A 19,903-nucleotide genomic window follows, 5' to 3' on the forward strand; every position below is an offset into this window, starting at 1 on the left:
TGGAACGTGGAAGACCCCACTTACGAAGCATCTGGTCCTTTTCACTCGTCTGCGGGTCAGGAAACAGCTGCCTGTTTGACTCTCACCCCAAGCCCTGGGGCTCCTGGTCCTGCCTCTGCTCGTCTCCTTCTCTCCCACCCTGTCGTCTTCCTTCGCCCCATCCCTGCTCCCCGGTCACCTGCCTCCAGAGGCCTGAAGGCAGGAGAGTAGAGAAGCAGAGACGCCTCCCCTGCCCTGGCGCTCCTCAGCTGAGAACAAACCTCCCCAAGCTCGGCAGAGGACGTGTGGGCCACAAGAGAAGGGGAAACAGACATCCTTCACTGCTGAAAAGAATCAATCCTCAGACTCAGAGTCAAGAGAACTTATTTTCCCAACGGAGGTCCGGGCCGGGCACCAGCGAGTGGGATTTCTTATTCTGGGGGTGAGTGCTCGCCTGAGGATCCCCCCAGGATCTGCCTTCCCACTGCGGGAAAGGGGCCAGACCAGGGCCCCGGGTGTCAAGAGTGGGAGCATCAGGGTCCAGCCTGGACCAGGGCCAGGGGAGGTGTAGACTCCAGATTTATGAGTCAGAATCAGAGCAGGGTCTTGGGAGGGCCTCTCTCCTTCCCCCCTGAACCCTCACACTGCCCCAGGCCGCCTGTCCAGCCCCTGCTGCACGTAACCAAATGGAAAGAACCCCAGGCTGGAAGTCAGGGCGCTGTGGTTAAAATCCCCATTCTTCCACTGGAAAGCTTGGTGCTCTCAGCCACCCAGCTCGCATTCCTCAGCCCGGGAAGAGAAGTAACAATCCCTGCCCCTCCCTGCCCAACTCCCACAGACATCCAACAGAGGGCGCGTGAAGGGGACGGGGAGAACGTAGCACAGTGAGTGCTGGCTCCTAGTAGCTCTGTAATCATCTGTGTTGAATCCGAAATCTCTTGGTCAAGTAGAAAGTGAGCACAGATGTGAGAAGTGTCTGCGGAGCCTCCTTCTCCTTGCCCGGTTCAGTTTCCCACATCGTGTCACGGCTCACCTGTCCTGACTGGCATACCCGGCAGATCTGCAAGGTCACCCATGGTCATTACCATTGTGAGAGACCACGGCTGTTTCAATGTCGCTTCTCTAAGCTTGCACATTTGCACTTTGGATTTTCTTGACACTCTGCCTTAACCCAAGGGGGAAAGCCAAATGATGTAGGAGAAGGCAGGTGGGCCCTTCAAACCTTAGTGCCCAACCAGCTCACGGCCCCTGCTATAAAACACCTTTAGTGTCCCCACATTTTTCACGTGCCCTTCCATTTAATCCTCAGCCACGGATTAGCTCCATTTTACAGATGAGAACACTGAAGCTCAGAAAGGTTTAGAAATGCATCCAAAGTCACCAGCTGGAGGGTCCCCAGGTCTGCCTGTGAGCGAAGGCTGTATTCTCCCATCACCTGTGCGTGGCACTGCTCTACCAGGGTTAAAGGTGCAACCCCAGACCCTGCTCCCACCCAGCCCCAGCACACAGTTGCAGTTCAGCTACTGCAATGACTGGGTCGGATGGGGAGTCCTTCCTGTCCCCATGAACAGGGCGCCCGGCGGAGAACAGGGTCTCACTTAGCTCCAGGAGCTCCTCCCTTGCCCACTGGCAGTGGTTTGCCGAGGTAACCAAGCCATGCCCCCATGGGGCTGCATTCTGATACAGAGCATCCTGGTGCCAAAACCACTCCCATCCCACCTCAGGGGTGATGGGAAGAAACAGAAACAAAACAGGATAATCAGAAGAAGGGACAGAAGCACCAGCCCCTGGTTGCTAGTGCTGGTGGAGGACAGCTCTCAGGGAACCCCTCTCTAGGCGTTAGCTGTGGCTCGAGAGAGGAGGCCACGTTCAGTGGCCGGTTCTCACAGGATGGAAAGGCTGGGCACTCCCTCCCTGGGACAGGCCGGCTCTGAGGACCACCCAGCCTCAGAGCTCCCTGCAAGCTCTGCTGAGGTCCTGGAGACACCACTTCATGGCCCAGCATGTCCCTCCACCAATCCTCTTCCTTCACTCTATTGGGGGTGAGCCTGAGAGACCTCCGAGTCTGCTCACGGGACCCCAACCCGCACCCACCCCCACCCAAGCCCTCCATGGGTCACCAGGACTTGATTTCTCCGAGCAACGCGCCACAGGTGCACACAGGCAGCGTCCTCTTGGCGTCTTTCCTTGCAGCAGCCTAAAAGATTTTCGACTGGGAAAACTCATCTATAAAGCCACCCCCTCCGTATAAAATGAAATATAATGTGCACCAATTTCTAAGGAGAAGGGTGGTTTCCCTCCGTGAAAAACAGAGAAATAGGAGACTTTAAATATCGATAATGCCAAAACGTAGGTAAAAAATTAGAACACCTTTTAAAATGACTTCTAAAAGGGTCACCCTTTTGCAAATTTAGAGGCTTGTACTTCATTTTCAAAGGAATGTTTCAGGTCAGAAAAAGAATTTGACTTGCTTCTCTTAGGATTTTGGCAAAATAGTGGATTTGGTAAATTTACATAAAGTTGTAGAATGCATTTTAGTGGTTTTCTGGGATTTCCCTGAAATGAATTTTTATGGCAAGAGAAAGTTTTCTGCTTTTTTCCCTTCCTTGGCAGGTGGCCATTTGGTTTTATTGTTCTCCTTACAAGGGAAAGTACATTTTTCCTCAGCTCTCCTGGCATCTCTTTCTTCATGAAGGAGTGACTTTTGCCTCTCACTTAGCCCTCCTTCTCTTTCCTGTCTGTCTGTTCATCTGTCCCTATTCACCCCTCTGCCTGCTTTTCCCTCTCTCCTTGCTCCTGTCATTTCTGGATCTTCTTTTTACCTCAAAATTGTACACTTTTATAATGCAACAGCATTTCTAAACTCTCATTTTAAAAGCCAATATTGGAATTTCTTACGTTTCTTTTTTAAACCCCTTGTATTAGTTTCCCAAGGCTGCCACAATAAAATAAAGCATACCAGCTCCCTGAAAATAACAGAAACTTACTGTCTCATGGTTCTTCGGACTGAAAGTGGCCGGGCTCAGCTCCTATGAAGCCCGCAGGGGAGCGACCCTCCAGCCTCATCCCAGTTTCTGGGGTCTGCCAGCCATCCTTGGGGCTCCCTGGCATCTCCAACGTGACGCCCTCCCCTGGTGGCATAACTGCATTTTTTCCCCTTCTTATGGAGACACCAGTTGTATTGAATTAAGGGCCCTCCCGCTGCAGTGTGGCTTCATCTCTTCTGCAGCCACCTCATTTCCAAACAGGTCACATTCCAACATGCTGAGAGTTAGGGCTTCACCCTACCTTTTAGTGCCATGCAAGGCAACCCATAACGCCCCTCAATGAAGTGGCTCTTTCCTGGTGTCCCTCAACTTCTGTAAAGACTTCGGAGACCCCAGGATGTTGGCAGGAGGTTTCCACCCCAGCCATTTTTCTCCTAAGAGCTGCCCAGCCCCCTGAGAAGGCTGACTGCCCAGTGGAGTTAGCAAAACCAACCCGATCGGCTCCAACTTGTACTTAGGGGACCGACTGGGACCCTTGAGTCGTGGCCAGTCCATGGGTCACCTGGACAGCAAAGCAACCCAAAACAAAGAGAGATCATCTGGGCTGGTTGGATGCAGCCCCACACCGCAGTTGGGAATCCTCAGCCAGATTCCTGGTGCCCCACCCCCACCCCCACCTGCTAAGTCTGGACCCTTTGCCGTTCTATGCCTCAGTTTCCTCATCTGTAAAATGAGGGTAAGAAGAGAGCCACCCGCCACGTGAGGTCATCGTGAACTTTGAACAAGCTAAGTGGCAGCCGATGACGCTGTGATAGCTCCCCACCCCCCACCCCATGCACAGAACCAGCCACGCTGAGCAGAAGGATCCCAACCCCAGGTCCAAGTCAGAACTCACTGCAGAGCTGTGTGAGGTGCCGCAAGGGGCACGGGCTGTGATTTCTAAAAACCTGCCTAGGAAGGGCTGTCACGTTGTCCTGCGGCCACGTGCACGGGTGCTGGACTGCAGAGGCCAGCCCCTTCCCCGCAGGACCCGGAGCCCAGCCAGCGACCCTTCCCGGTGGTCTGAGCAGCCATCCAGCTCTCTGCCTCTCCCCCTCTCCTCTCCTTTCTCTCCAGCCCCAGCCGCTCCCTCACCTTATCCCGCTTCCCCAGCTGCTCTCACAAGTTGCCCTGACCCTACTGTTTTCTCCCTCTAGCCACCAAAGGAGCTGTCTCAAGCCCTCTGATCTCCACATACCTGACACCCACAATCACCCTGAGCTGGGCACACATGCACACACACACACACAGACACGTGCACACGTACTTCAGCACATGGCTGCAAAGGTGCACATGCCTGCACAAGCGTGCACACCCATGGGTCTGTTTGCCCCAGGATCGCTGCAGCCTCCCCTCCCCGTCACCCCCCTTCCCTCCCTCTGCTCCGCACACACCCTGTGGTTTATTTATGTGCTGAGTATCAATGAAACATCCGTCTCCTCACAAACAGCTCCTCGCCGATGAGATGGTGCAGGCCCTCTTTCAGGGTTTAATCGGGAATAAACAAAACAATGCCTCTCCCCCTTCCTAATTCGGGACCAAAACAAGTGAGTTTGTTTGACTTTGTCGCTGTCAGCATCTGTCTGTCTTTCGTCCCCCCATTCTCTCTAGCCCCCTCCTCCCTCGGGAGCCTTCACCACTGGTCCCTTCTCATCTGTCACCTGCTGCACTTTCACGGTGATGCTTTGCAGGTCCTTTGGGGCAGGAGGCTGAGCCTTACGCCTCGAGAGACCGAGGCTGGGGCGGGGAGCACAGAGCAAATTCACAGCAGAGCCAGGGATTGAAACAAACCTACTTCACCTTCGATATGCTGCTCTTGGACAAACCATAACAGAAGTAAGAGTCAGAATTTACTGAGTTCTTACTTTGGTGCCACGCACGGGGACAAGGTGCTTTCCTTGTATGAACTCGTGTTTCGCATGAACTCATGTGAAAGCGATACGATGATAGCTGTGGCATTGGTGTTATCCAGCACAGAGAATTAAGCCATCTGCTCAAAGTCACCCCCTTCCCCCCACCCAGGAAGTAGTGGCAGTCATCTCGGAGCTAGGCACCCTGACTTCGGCACCTCTATTCTTACCCCTAAACAACAGGAGCTCCAAGGAAGGAGTGAGCTTCCCAGTGTCCGGAGCTGGGTTTATTGTGTGTCTCCTCCACTAGCAGGTAAACTCCACTAGGCCAGGAGATTTGTGTCCTCGGTGCTTAGATATGGACCTGGCACATAGCGTGCGCGCAATGCAAATTTTCTGAATGAATGCTGAGCTGGCACTGGGAAGCAGACCCTTTAAAAACAGGTCACTCCCGTCTTTACATTCTGCAGTTATATGTGTTGGCCATTAGGTGGCGAATGGACTTAAGTGAGGATAGGAAGCGGGGATCACCTGTGGCCCAGAAACTGGGAGAGGGGCATAGTACTAAACTAGTTGGTTGGAGAAACCTAGCCAGGAGTGAATCTAGATGGCAAAAGTTGTTCATCCACTCTCTTAGCAGACATCCCTCAAGCACCAACTGCGAGCCAGACACAGGCTTCCTCAAGACCTCGGAAATAGGGCCAGCTGCAGGCATAGGCAGAGCCTCCCGGCACCAGGAGATAATGTGATCACACTGAGGGCAGGAGAGTTGGATGGAAAGGGCTGCGAAGGGTTACTAAAGTGGCAGGGGTGCTCCGAGAGTTGCTCTGACTCTGAGCAGAACCTGTTATAGATACTAAAGAACTGGTGCTTTTAAACCAAAGAAACCTGGGTCTAAAGTCCAACCCCCCACCACTCTACTGCTGTGTGACCTTAGACAAGTCATTTGCCCTCTCTGAGCCTTAAAATGGAGATCCTCTAGTATCTGCTTCAAGGATATTGAGAATAGAATACATAGGGTCCTTGGTACAGTATCTTTCACACAACAACAAAGTTAAATATTATACTGTACTTAAAAAGTGGATGTAATAACTAACTTTTGTGTTTTAAGAAGCTCTCTCAGCATTCTTATGATCACAAAGGTAATTCTCATAATAAACCTGCAAGATAAGGATCTTTATTATCCCACTTCCCAGATAAGAGAGAACACTTTCCAAACAAGTGCCAGATTATATAACTTGTTCACAATCATACAGCTCATAAAGTGATGGGCTCCTGCCAAGTTCAACTCAGCAAGCAAATATGGAATGTTCCGGGTGTGCCAGGAGCCAGGTCAGGTAAAGGGGACCTAAGGGAGGCCAACACCAATGGATTAATTTCCATAGAAAACATTAGGTTCTGAAGCCGAAGGTCATCCAGGATGTTATGAAACCATAGAAGAAAGTAAATTCCGGAAAGACCTCTTGGAAAGGGCAACTTTAAGATTAGCTATATCTTGAAGCTTCGATAAGAAAAAACCAGGAGGAGGAGGAAAGGAACACGTGCTTTCCAAGCTGAGGAGATGACCTGTTATGAAACAAGGACCCCTAACTTCAAACCCAGTGGCATGTGCCCTTTCTCACCCCTGATCCAGGAAGGAGCAGAGGGCGCGGGCAGGAAGGGCTGCCCAGTGAGCTCACGGACTGTGAGCCTTTCCTTCCCACCACTCACCGGTTTGTAATTATTCCTTTACGTGAGGAAGAATTACATAAGCCATCTAGAGCAGGACTCCTCAAACTTTAATGTGCACACAAATTATCTGGGACCTTTTAAAAATGCGAATTGAAGAGGTCTGAGGGGGAGCATGGAGGCTGCATTTCTAACCAGCTCCAGGGGAAGCAGATGGGGCAGGTGCATCCAGGTGAGCCCTCACCACCAGCTCCAAGAGGGACAGTGACGCATCTGGCTTTACTCAGCCATTGCGTCCTGTTTCTGACCTGGAGGAGGCTGGAGGAAAGAAAAGAAGGTAGGGGAAGCAAGGAGAGAGGGGCGATTGCAGCTGTGCAGGACTGAAGCTGGAATACTGGGTCTTCCGCTGCACTCCAGCAGGCTCTCACGTGCCCAGCACAAACTCCGCCTACTCCCCACCCCTTCCCCAGAGTCCCTGGGGCCTGGGGCTGAACAAGGATGCAAAGAAGAAAAGGAAAAAAAATTGCCAGCAGCAAACTTCCTCCACGCGCTGGGCCAAGCGCCTGTGATCTGTCACCAGGCTTGACCGCAGCCGTCCTGCCAGCCTATGATCCAGCCAAATCAGGCTGGGGTCGCTGGCTGACCAAGAGGACTGGGGGTGCCGAGAAAGCTGGCAGAGAACCACCCCTAAAACCCTCCCCAGCCCAGGCTTCCCTCTCACCGAGAACAGAAGAAAACAATCCTCATCCCCGCCTCTGAACCCATGCCATGCCGACAGCTCCCACACAACTGACCAGGGGGGCTAAGGGGGTAGGCCGGTGTACCTCATCTTTGGCTGCCCAACCCCAACTCGCATTCACCCCTCCACACCCTCCACACAGACACACACACACACACAGCATAAAACATGCTGCTGCCCTCAGAAGAAAATGCTGTGCCCTCCCCCAACCTCCAGCCTCTATTTATTCAACAAATGCTATCAAGCATCTACTATCTCTGCAGTGACCAAGACAGGGGAGTGCTCTGTTGTCGGGAAGCCTCCTTTCTAGGGGACAGAAAACAGAGGAAATAAAGTGCAGTGGTGTCACAGAAAGTTTCGAAGGACTATTGAGACAGGGCAGTAAGGGAAAGCCTTGCTGAGAAGGGTCATTTCAGCCGAGCCCTGGTGGACAGGAAGGAGCTGGCAGGTCAAAGGTACAGAAAAGGACACTTCAGCAGGGCAAACCCTGTGCCAGAGTGAACTGGGCTTGTTCTGAGAGCAGGAAGGCCAGTGGGTGGGACAAACCAATGCCTGGTGTTGGGGAGGCAGGGGCCATGGGTACAGGTGCGTGTGGCCAACAGGAGAGGGTTTAAACTGTGTCTGGGTACTATGGGAGCCCCTGCAGGGTGGAGCCCTCCTGGAGCTTGGGGTCTGTGAGAAGGGGTTCTCTGCCAGGCCATCTGGGGGCAGGAGAGAAGCCCAGCTGAGCTCTCACGCCACCCCAGCTGCCACTGGCCAGCACGGCCTTCCATGTGTCTCTGCTGACCTGATGTCGGCTAGCAGTCAGTCATCCTGGAATGGAGAGGCGTGGGCGACCATCGGGCTGGAGAAGCACCCGAGGGATTCCTTCTTCTAAGAAACCCACACACGGGGCAGCTAGTGGTCGGCACCCCGAGTTTCCCCAGCCTGCCCAGGTGAGGTTGGCCGACGTGGAGAGCCAAGACCAAGTCCAGTGAGCTTGACACCATACAGTTGCTGGGCACAGAGACCGTGAACTGACCAGCAACTCTAGAACGGAAATTGTTGCCCCACTGTGCCCTCTGACTGATGCCCTGTGGGAAGCATGGTCAGATGGTCACCCCCAGATGGACACTCATTCAGATATCTAAGGCCATTTGATCACAGGAGCATATCTTAGAAATAGCTATGGGATGGGGTCGTGGCCACCATTCAACTTTTAGCAGCAGAATCTCTAGTTTAGGACATCTGCTATGCTGGACTTTGAGACTAAAGCAGATGAAAGCTTCCCCTCTCTGGCTGGAGCCAGGATGGCCTTCGCAAACCCACTCACATACTTCTCCGCCTTACTCACTCAGTTACTTGGGACCTTCCCTCTGCCCTCTCTAGCCTCAGTTTCCCCATTGGAGCAAAGCAGTTGTCTCCCTGCCCCCACCACTCCACAGCAATCCCCTTACCCTTGACCGCAGAGCTCAGAGAAACCCCTCAGGGCCTCTCTACCGCACACAGGGAGAGGGACGGGTGCCCACACTGTCCAGCTCTGCAGGGCAGGTGTCAGGGAAACAGAGCAGGGAGGGAGACCCCCAGCTGCCTGCCCAAATCCTGGGTGACAGAGGAAGAAACTAACCGCAAAGAGTCCTGCAATGGTGGAGTCTCGCCTCAAATGACTTGCTCCTTTCCTGGGCCGCTGCCCCAGAGTCAGCCAGTGCTGGGTTGTCGCACACACCAGCCCTTCCTAAGGCAGGGGCCACCTTCCCTAACCTGCCTCCAGCTCCAGGGATGGGCTCTGACGGGGATCCGCTCAGGTCCTCCCCGGGGACCTCAGTCACCCAACAGTTAATGCCTTTTTCTCTGTGACTGACAACAAGCACACCGCCAAAACAGTCAACTATTTTTATCTCCGGATTAATCACAAAAGGCTAACACTTCCACCTTCCCTGTGATTAAAAATTAGGAGACCAAACTCTATGGTGGTTCGGGATAATAACCAGTCCTGCGAGAGGGATTATGAATAATGCATCTCCAGCTAGGGCTGCTGGGGACTTCCTCCCCTCCCCAACCCCCCCTCCCCAGCCCCCCCCCCAGCCCCCCCCCCCCCAGCTCCAGCCCGAGAATGAATGGAGAAGTAATGAGTTGCCCTCCTTCCGTCGGAGTTACAGCTGCGGAGAGCTACGGTTGATTTCTATTCAGCCTGCTGGCCCCCAAACATCCTTCCTCCTTGCCCACACCCACACACCCCAGCCCTCCGCGCCACCCCCCAGCCCCCCAAAATCTGGCGTGTAATGAGGCGAAGGCCAATTCATAATGCATGGCTACATGAATAGTCGGCGTGATAACCACTTATTTGGGAAGATGTAATCAGGACCCATTCTGAGGGTGGATGTGTGTTTGCGTGTATGTGTGTGTGTGGATGTGCGCATGCATCTCGGCACTCACACACACACACACAGCGCCGCCCCACACCCCTCCTCTGCACTCCCTCTAATCCCAAACCACGACACTAGAGGAGCAAGAAGGCAGGGTTCACTCTTCACTGTGCCTGGTTTTTGGAAAGGCCTCCTCCAGTCTCGATGCTGGGATGACCATCAGCCTCTCAGCAAAGAGCCCAAAGAAGGCTGGTTTTCAAACTCAATCGCACACTGAAATCGCCTGGAGAGGGTTGAGGGTAGCATTAAAATTAAAAACCCCTGATGCCTGCGTCTGTTTTCAGAGATACGTATTTACTTGATTGGGGTGCGGTCTGGCTACAGGCTCCTTAAAACCTCCCCCCAGAAGATCCCAGTATGCCGGCGGTGCTGAGAACCACTGCTTTCAACCTAAAAAATATGGCAGTGCTGGAGGGAACTCTCCAGATGGCCTTTTCTACTTTCATAATTTATACCAGGAGAAGGAGGTGACTTGTGGGTCTTCAGAGTCCTGGTTTAGGGCACTTTCCACCAGACCCTGCCACTTGCTGCATCCTCTAGTCACGTCTTGTCTCCCCCAGCCCCGGCTCTCCTGGCTGGAAGGGACCCGGCCCACTGTGGGAAGATGATGGTCCCCTCATCAGCAATTGTCGCCCACTCCCCATTTATGGAAGGCTTTAATTAGCCTCCCTGGCATCGTCTAATGAGAGGGTGGTGGGTGGGTGGGCTGGGGGAGGCTGTCGTTACCACCCGCCCACACCGCCCACCTCCTCTGCGCCTGCCTGCGCCGCCTCCTGCCATCTGCGCCAGCCCTGGCTTCCAGGGTGGAGCAGGGGGCTGGGCCAGGCTGGAAGACCTTCTCAGAGAGGAGGACTTGCTCCCTGGGCCAGGGACATGGGCTGGGTACTGGTCCTGGCTGCAGAATCAGTGACAGCCTCTAGGAAGCCCTGGGGAATTATCATTCCTCAAGAAATAAGAACATGGGGGTGGGTGCCCCCTGGACTAGTTGGCTCTGCCCCTGGCCTGGGAGGAGAGGGACAGGGCAGCGGAGGGAAGATGAGGCACTTTAGGTGCTTACCTGGCTGGCAAAAGGAGGCTCTCCTGTCCATCAGGAGTTTCCTGAGGAGCCAGAGTGGATGCGGGGAGGGGCCTGATGAGAAAATGCTCTGGGAAAGAGAGGAAAGCCTGATTCTGGGTGCAGTTTTCTGATGAGGTGAGCAAGCTATGTAGGACCTGCCCAGAAGCCCAGGTGTTGGGAGGCCTGGAGGTCTGAGAACCTGAAGGCATAGGAGCCCAGAGGCCTGGAAGCTGGAGACCTGGAGGCCTGGAGACCTGGAGGCCTGAAGGCTTGGAGACCCGGAGACCTGGAAACCTGGAGACCTGGTGTTCTAGTTTGCTAGTTGCCAGAATGCACTATACCCAAAACAGAGGGCTTTTAAAAAGGAGAATTTAGTAAGTTGCAAGTTAACAGTTTTTAGGCAGTGGAAATGTCCCAATTAAAGCAAGTCTATAGAAATGTCCAATCTAAGGCATCCAGGGAAAGATACCTTGGTTCACAAAGCCAGTGAAGTTCAGGGTTTCTCTCTCAAGTAGAAGGGCATGTGGCAAACACAGTGTCATCTGCGAGCTTTCTCTCCTGGCTTCCTGTTTCATGAAGCTCCCCAGAAGTGTTTTCTTTCTTCATCTCCAAAGGTCGCTGGCTGGTGGGCTCTCTGCTTCTTGTGGTTATGTCATCCTCTGCTCTCTCAGAATCTCTCCTTTTCTCCAAAATGTTTCTTCTTTTCTAGGACTCCAGTAAACTAATCAAGACCCACCTGAATGGATAGAGACACGTCTCCACCTAATCCAGTTTAACAACCACTCTTGATTGAGTCATATCTCCATGGAGATGATCTAATTACAGTTTCCAACATGCAGTACTAAATAGGGATTAGAAAAAATGGCCGCCTTTACAAAATGGGATTAGGATTAAAATATGGCTTTTCTAGGGTACATACATCCTTCTAAACCAGCACATTCTACCCTCTGGACCCTAAAAAAGACATGTTTTTCCCATAAACAAAATACATTAATTTCATCACAATATCAGAAATCCTTAAACCATTTCAGTAGCTATACAAATGAGATACAAAGTTAGAAACTGTACAAACTCCTATCAAAGTTAGTTGCAGGCATAGTCTGTTCTAAGGAAAAAAATATCCTCTGGCTCTGGGCCTGTAAAAATTCAAGACAAGTTATTTGCTGCCAACCTACAAAGGAGAAACAGTCATAGGATACATATTTCCATTTCCGTAGGGAGGAAGGAACACAGGGGTCACCGGACCCATACAGTTTTGAAAATCTGCAGGGCAAAGTCCATTAGATTTCCAAGTCTTAGAGTCATTTATCTTTGGGACTTTAGAAAGCAGCAGTCCCATCCTGTCCAAGGGTTACTCAGAGGCCTGCCTCTCTCCGAATGCAACTTTGGGGGACATTGGGAAAACCAACTTTTTCTGGGCTCCAGCCTCTCCAAGGAGCAGGGCTGCACCAGGGTTCTGCCATCTCCAGGGCAGATGGTCAACCCCTCCATGTGGTGGCAGCTGGCTTCTCTAGTGTACATACATCCTTTCAAATCAGCATAACTGGAGACCTGGAGGCCTGGGGATCTGGAGGCCTGGAGGCCTGGAGGCCTGGAGGCCTGGAGACCTGGAGGCCTGGGGTTCTGGAGACCTGGAAGGCCTGGAGACCTGGAGGCCTGGGGTTCTGGGGACCTGGAGGCCTGGAGGCCTGGAGACCTGGAGACCTGGAGACCTGGAGGTCCGGGAGCCTGGAGATCTGAAAGCCCAAAGGCCTGGAGACCTGGAAGCCCAGAGCTATGTCTGTCTAGCGCTGAGCTTCTTCAGCTTCCCTGAGCCCACCTGTGAGCAGCAGAAGCTCACACAAGGGCATGGATGGGGGGATGAGCTTTCTCTAACAATCCAAAAAAAGGGGTCCTTTGTGCCAGGTCTGTGGCAGCCCCCCACCCAGTCATCCAGTTGACTGACCCAACCCCTCCCTGGGGAAGGAGGCCCAGGACTCCTTCAGGGTGGTCTCCAGGGAAAGCTGCCCCTTCTGTGGCATGTCCAGGAAGAACAAGGGGCCTGAGACCTTGACATCCTGTCACCCCATAAGCTGCCAAAGAGGCTGTGTGACCTAAAGCAAGTCAGTTTCTCAAGACCTCTTCTCTAGAAGATGGTCATGGTGACTGCCTGTCCAATGTCACATGGTCATTGTGGGGACCAAAGGAGGTATCCCATCAGAGGCAGCAGGTGCCACGCTGGCACCGTCCCCCTCCTCCTGGGACTCCCAGTCTCAGAGGGAGTCACGAGGTGCTGACCACACTGCAAAATGTAGTGGGGGAAAATGGGGTCTGTCCACACAATGGAATACTACTGAGCTGGGAAGAGGAATGACATTCTTATCCTTGTACCACATGGATGAAACTTGAAACATTTTGTGAAGTGAAAGAAGCCAGACCCAAGAGGACAGATACTGTTACAATTCCATTTATACAAAATATCTTAAATTCATAGGGTCAAAAAGTAGATGGAAGGTTACCAGGGGCTGGGGGTAGGGAGGATGGGAAGTTACTACTTAATGGGTACAGAGTTTCTGTTTGGGGTGAGGAAAAAGGTTAAGTAATGGATGGCAGTGATGGTTACACCCCTTGTGAATGTACTTAATGCCAGTGATGTGTAGTACACTTTGAAAAGGTTAAAATTGTGTATTAAAAGCATATTACGACAATAAAATTGTTTTTTAAAAATGTAGAAGAGCCAGGTGGGAGAGAATAATTCTCACTCTGGGGATGATGAAGGTGAAGTCGCTCTGAAGGGATGAAGGCTAAGGACATGCCGGCCTCAGGGCCCCTCGGAACCGCAGTCTCCTCTTCTAAGTCACTTCACCCTGCTGGGCCTCTGTTTTGGATTGGGATAATTGGGATAACAATCCTGTTTACCTCGTGAGATGATTGTGAGGTTTAGATGAGCCCACAGATGTGACAGTTCTTTGTTTAAAAAAAAAAGAGAGAGAGAGAAAGAAACCTCAGATCCTCTCCAGGCGGCAGGGCCTCGTCTATAAAACGAGGCTAATGAAGCCTGCCCTGGCCCGGCGCCGGCTTGTCGAGCGAGAGGATAAGTTGATGAACGCGAACCTCCTCTGCAAATAAACACGCGATGCATATGTCAGGGATTATTGCTGTGGCTGCGATTATTGTTGTAATACAAGGGGATTACACATTTTATTAAAGTGTGATAATTATTGTTTGTCATCAGCTCCATAAAACTCGCCCCGCCCAGCCTGCGGTCTCTGCCTCAGGGGAGGGCGCGTGCTCACTCTAACCTCTGCGCTCCGCTCCCGCCCGCAGTGCCGCCTGACGACCCTGTCATTCTCGGGGGGCCAGTGATCAGCCTGCGGGCCGGGGACCCCCTCAACCTCACCTGCCATGCCGACAACGCCAAGCCTGCAGCCTCCATCATCTGGCTGCGGAAAGGAGAGGTCATCAATGGGGCCACCTACTCCAAGGTGAGTACCAGGCTCAGAAGGAGGGGGAGGGATTGATGGAGAGGGGCTGCACGGGGGAGGGGTTGCACAGGGAGGGGCTTATGGGGGAGAGGCTGCATGGGGGAGGGGTGATGAGGAGGGGATGAGGTGGGGAGGGGTGCTTCTCTCCCCTGTCTGCAGCTTCACTCTCTAGGTAAATGGTTTTTGGTCCCTTTTTCTCTCTTTCTCTCACTCTACCTCTGTTTTCTCCTCTCTTCTTCTCTGGTTCTCCCACTTGTCTATGTGCATGGCTGTCTTTCTATCTGACCTTGTTTTTGTCTTTCTGTGATCATCTCTCTACCTGTCTTCTCTCTTTTCTGGGATAACTGCTGGGCTTAGTGAAGACCTTAAGACTACAGTATGGTCAGAAGCAGAGACTCAGGGACAGAAGCAGTCAGGGTCTAGGGCTGCCAGATAAAATCCAGGAGGCCAGTTAAATTTGAATTCCAGATAAACAACAAGTAACTGTTTAGTATAAACATGTCCTAAGTATTGCATGGACGTTCTTTTGGGCCCAACTTATACTATAAAAACCAATCACTTTATCTGGAATTTGAATTTAACTGGGCATCCTGGATTTTCAGTTATTAAATCTATCACTCTGGCCAGGGCTGCCCGGTAAGGCTATTCAGAGTATATGCTGTCTAGGGTGCCAGGCAGAAGGTCCAGGGAAGGCTGAAATCCAGCCCATAATCCCTGAGAAAGCCGTGTACCCTGCATGGCCTACTAGCAGGGATGCTTTTCTCTAATGCACCCAAAGTGCAGGATGGGCTAGAAGTACCCTGAACTGGCCCCACCAGAGTCCACTCGGACACTCTGAAGAGGCAGAGACAGGTTCCTGCACTACAGAACCTTCAAAGATGGCAGGGACCCTGGGGAATGGCCCATCTGGCCTACGGAGAGGAAACCAAGGCCTGACAAGGGAAGATGCTGCCCCTCCCAGCTGTTGAGAGGGCAGTGCCAGGGCCAACCCCACTTGCACAGTGCTCACCCTGGCTTAGCCCCGGACGCCGGGCAGTGTGCCCGTTAGCCCTGGGGGCACTGTGCAGAGCTACGCCAGTCCCCCGGTTCTGATCCTGTGGCTCAAGCCTCCAGAATTCCAGCTGTCCTCTCCCCATGTCCCTCCTACTACCCACCCCCACCCCTAACCCACCATGTGCTCCTCCTTCCTGGTCCCAGAAAGATGAGCAAGGCGTTCCCCATCAGTGAAGAATGGGGGACAGCCCTGTTCCTGCCAAAGCTGACCAGCCGGCCAACGGGTCAACCCCAGAGCTGCCTGTCAAAACTAGGTCCCCACCCAGAGCCCTGTCTCAGAATCCAGGATGAACCCCTTCCCTGCTGCACAGCTCCATCCATGGGGAGGCTGCTTATTGGGAGATAAATCCACCTGCCTATTTCTCAGGCTGGAGCCACCCTGTTGTGTTCCAAAATAAAAAAGATGACGAAGGGAATAGATCATCCAGAGGAGGATGAAAAGGAAGGAAGGGAAGGGGTATTCCTTCAGCCAGGCATCTGCCCAGTCCTTTTCTGAAGTTGGGCCAGCCTGGCCCCTGCTGGTGGGGAGGCAGGGGGCGTGAACCCAGGAAGATGTAGTCTCTCATACCTTGAGGACACACCCTTCTCATGAAAATATACCAGAATCCTCCCAGCCGGCCGGCTTGACCTGCCCTGGGGCCCACTTTGCCCCAGCCTGTCATCATGTCCGCGTTTTTGAAGGCCCCCAGAGACCCTGGCAGTTTGTCACCTGGAGACCCAGTGGGGAAGGACACAGGTCACCCCTTTGCCCTGCCTAGTAGGGGTCTGGGGCCTGCTCTAGGCAACCTCTGGCAAGTAGCTCAAGCATCCCGGGAGAGAGAGAGGGCAAGAGAAAGAGCAAGAAAGAAAAAGACGTCCCACCTCACATCCACGGCCACGATGCTGCAGGCAGCCCTGAGGTCTAAAGCCTCAGGATTGGTCCCAGCGAGGGTGGTGAAGCCTGGGCAGCCCGAAGATGAATCCAGGTCCTGCTGGGTGACCTTGGGCAACCTCCCTCACCTGCTGAACCTCCCCATCCTCAGCCACACCATAGAGCAATGCAGCACCTGCCTCTGGGCCTCGCCCTGGGGATGCAGGGGGAGTCCGAAGGAAGCAGGGCTGTGAACAATGCTGGTTCCCAGCTTGACTCTTGTAGGCCAGTTCATATTTCACAGATGCAGATGCGACATCAAGGGGCCAGAGTAGAGCACAGAGCAGCCTGGTAGTCCCGCAGACATGGCTCCACTGCTTTTTCCAGTGGCTTACGCTCTCTGCCTCAGTTTCCCTAGCGGCAAAACAGGGAGGATGAGAATAATGGGCACCAGGTAGGGTGCCTGTGCAACTTAAAGGGAATTTTGCATTTAGGGTGCTTTGTAAAGAAGGCCAGCTAGAATTGTTGGTTCCCTCTCCCAGAGGTCTAGAGGTCACCAAGGTTTTTATATAAACCCGCCCTGGTTCCAAAGTCTCCTGATTTGTAGTCAGATGTCTTCTGTTACCACACAGAGGGGCCAGATGTGATAGAAGGACTGAAGGATGATGTTTCAGTTTGCTAAAGCTGCCGGAATGCACTATACCAAAAATGGGTTGATTTTTTTCTATGAGAATTTATTAGTTTTACACATTTACAGTTCTAAGGCCATGCAAATGTCCAAATTAAGGCATCAAGAGGAAGATACCTTCTCTGAGGAAAGGCTGCTGGCATCCAGAGCTCCTCTGTCACATGGAAAGGCACATGGCTACATCTGCTGGTCCTTCTCTCCTGGGCTGTGGTTTCAATGGCCCCCTCCCAGCTCCTGTGGGCCCTTGCTTGTTTCTCCCAGGGCGTTTCTCTCTAAGCTCTCGGGGCTTTTTCTGTCTTTTATCCTGCTCACTGAAGACAAGGATTAAGACCCCACCTTGAGTGGGGTAGGTCACGGCTCAGTTGAAATAGCCTAACCAAAAGCTCCCACCCATGATAGGTCTACACCCACAGGAATGGATTAACATGGTCTTTGGGGGTACATAACAGGTTCAAACCAGGACAGATGTTATTGTTCCTGCGACCCTAGGCCTCCTCCCCAGGAGGACAGGGCAGAGGTAGCACCTTGGACTCCTAACCCAGCACAGCCTGCTGGGTGCTTCTCAAACACGCATGGCCTGGGTGCCAGGGTGAGCTGCAGGCAGGGCAGGGTCAGCGGCACTGCCCCCCTGGGGTGGTGGCAGAAGCCTAGGAGATATGACAAGGGGTCTCCACCTTCTCTCATCCTGGACACTCAGACCCCGGCTCTCTGGGGTCCACCAGGATCCCCCTGCCCTCCCTTGGTCCTTGTGCCTGTCTGGGCCTAGCATCAGAATACAGGCCATTCTTCTGGAAAAGCAGCAAATGAACAAACCAGGGAGAGGGAATAGGAGAGGGAAGAGAGGCTGGGGGATAGGAGGAAAAAAACGTATGGGCGCTGCCTGCTCCAGCTCCAGGCTGCTGCCTGCCCCAGGGGCCGTGGTCCACTCACCACCAGGATCGAGCGCCTCACCAGGGCCCATGATCAGAAAAGCTCAGGAGCCTCCCCCACCCCAAAAGGAACGAACCTTCACAATCCTCCCCGCTGTGAGTCCCTCCCCACTCTGCCCTGCCATCCCTCTATCCCATCACCTCCACACCCCATTTGTCCAACTCAGAGGCCTAGAGTCTCCCCCCAGTGTGGCAGCCCCTCCTCCTGCCCTTCTTTGGAGGGATGTGCAGGGCATCCCTCCATGCCCCAGGCACATGGCTGGGGCATCCTGAGGATGCAGGGTCTGGGGTCAAAGGTGCCATGCTCTCCTCCACTGCCCCTATATCCCAGGTTCCACCCAGATGACAATGGCCAAAATGAATCCCCCAGGCAGCTATTAAAGAGGAAGCAGAGAGGTGATTATAAAAATAAAGAAAAAAAGTCCACCAGCCAGTGGGGGTGGGGGGGGCGGTGGAGAGGGGAGAAGAGAGAGGAGCCTTGTTGCCAGGCAATCAGGCCCCCCTCCAGTCCTTTACGGGCTGTTTGCATATCAATGAGCAGCCTAGATTTAGCAAAAGGATGGAGGTGGGGAGTTGTTGGGGAGCCAACGCACCCACCGCACCCACCGTGTTCCTGCCAGGCCTTCTCCTTCTCGCCTGCAGTCCCAATTCCTGGGACCTCCTCAGACAGCACCCCACCTCCCTTCTCCAAAGCAGGAGGCCCAGGGGGTCTGGAAAGAGCTGGGCACAACTGCAGGACACCCGCATCTAGGCCACTCTGTCCCTAGCCTGCCTTGTCTCCCAAAAAAGCAGAGAGGATGGATGACAAGTCCCTGCAGTCGGGATTGGTGGGGAAGGGGACACCCGGACATGAAGCAACACAGCCTACGCCGTGTTCAGAGAGGCCTGCTCCCTCAGAGCTCCCGGGATTCCCGAGTTCCAGAACAGTCACTGGAGCAGTTGAGAAAAACTCCTTGGAAAGAGTTGCTGGGCACTCTGGCTTCTGTCCATGGACACCCACAAAGAGAAACCTGAACATGCAGTGAAGACGGGCAGAGCAGTGGAAGCCCACCTGGAAGGCAGCCTCGCTCCTGGGCTCATGGTGTATGGGCCCCATCCATGGCTGCACACATAGCGAGCCCCAGGGTCTGGGTCCCGAGGGTCCTCAGGAGCTGCCGGCGCGGTCACCTAACCTGTAGGGAGGGCTGCCCAGGGCCTGGGAGGTGGTGACCTTACCCCAAAGTGACTCAGCATTCCTGATCCACTCCCCGTTCCCCAGCTGATTTGCATGCTAGTGAGGGTCTCTAAAGCCAGAGATAAGGCCTAACGGTGTCCCCCCCAGAGCCGAGCACAGGGCAGAGAGGAGAGGGGAGGGTGGGATGTGAGGCTTTCCCACGAATCAGTGTAGAACGTTGGACCAAAGGTACCTCCAAGACCACAAGGCCCAAAGGCTTCGTTTACCTGACCAGAAAAGCCAAGGCCAAGGGTCATGCAAAGGAAGAATGCAGGAACTGAGCCAAGAAGGAAGAAAGAAGGGATGGAGAATGAAAGAAGGCAGGGCGGGCCCAGACCAAAGCAGACAAGCCCCTCGGCCTGCAGAGGCCCAGCTCTCCCTGCCAGTGCCGTGCACGCCGGGCCGAGCTGGCCTCCCGGTCTTCTGTCCAAGCCCGCGGACCAGCCCCTCCTCCCTGGGGGTGGGCCAGGGTGGGGGTCTGCAGCAAGCTGGGCGGAGGGACAGTGAGGTGCTTAGGTCCTTCCCTTCGGGAGCCGGTTGGGCAGCTCTCCCCTGGGTTAATGAACTCATCTTCCTTTTCCTCTAATTAGCTGGAACAAACAACTCGAACCAGAATTTTTATTTCCCAGAAAAACACACACCCGGACACCGTAAATATGTCATTAATCTTCATTCCAAGGCGGAGCAGCCACGCCCCGGGTGCGGGGGCTGGGGGGAGGGCGGGGGGGCCTGATGAGGGGCTGGGCCTGCTCCCCTCCCACCAGCACCAGACGCCCTCCTCTGCCCCCACCTCACCACCGGGAGGGGAGAGCAATTACAGGGGCTCCCGGCAGAGTCCAACTTATATAAACATCCCTTGTTAAGCCACGGAAGAGGAAAGAAAAAGAGAGCGGAGAATAGCAATAGCCGGCCCTCCTCCCCTCCTTCCCACCCCCCACCCCTCGAGGTCTGATTTTCATCCCGGAAATTGTTCTTATTATCA

General features: G+C 53.6%; 1 protein-coding gene across 2 annotated transcripts in view; it reads left to right on the forward strand.

Annotated features, from left to right (window-relative positions):
* The window catches only part of KIRREL3 (kirre like nephrin family adhesion molecule 3), a 575,038-nt gene that overhangs the window by 518,051 nt on the left and 37,084 nt on the right, over positions 1 to 19,903 (forward strand). For both annotated transcript variants that reach the window (XM_077112476.1, XM_077112477.1), the window contains exon 5: positions 14,031 to 14,188. In XM_077112476.1, coding sequence (XP_076968591.1) covers positions 14,031 to 14,188 — 158 coding nt within the window. The remainder of the gene's footprint in view (positions 1 to 14,030; positions 14,189 to 19,903) is intronic.

The sequence above is a fragment of the Tamandua tetradactyla genome, chromosome 8 (assembly GCF_023851605.1).
Source record: "Tamandua tetradactyla isolate mTamTet1 chromosome 8, mTamTet1.pri, whole genome shotgun sequence".
Classification (NCBI taxonomy): Eukaryota; Metazoa; Chordata; class Mammalia; order Pilosa; family Myrmecophagidae; genus Tamandua; species Tamandua tetradactyla.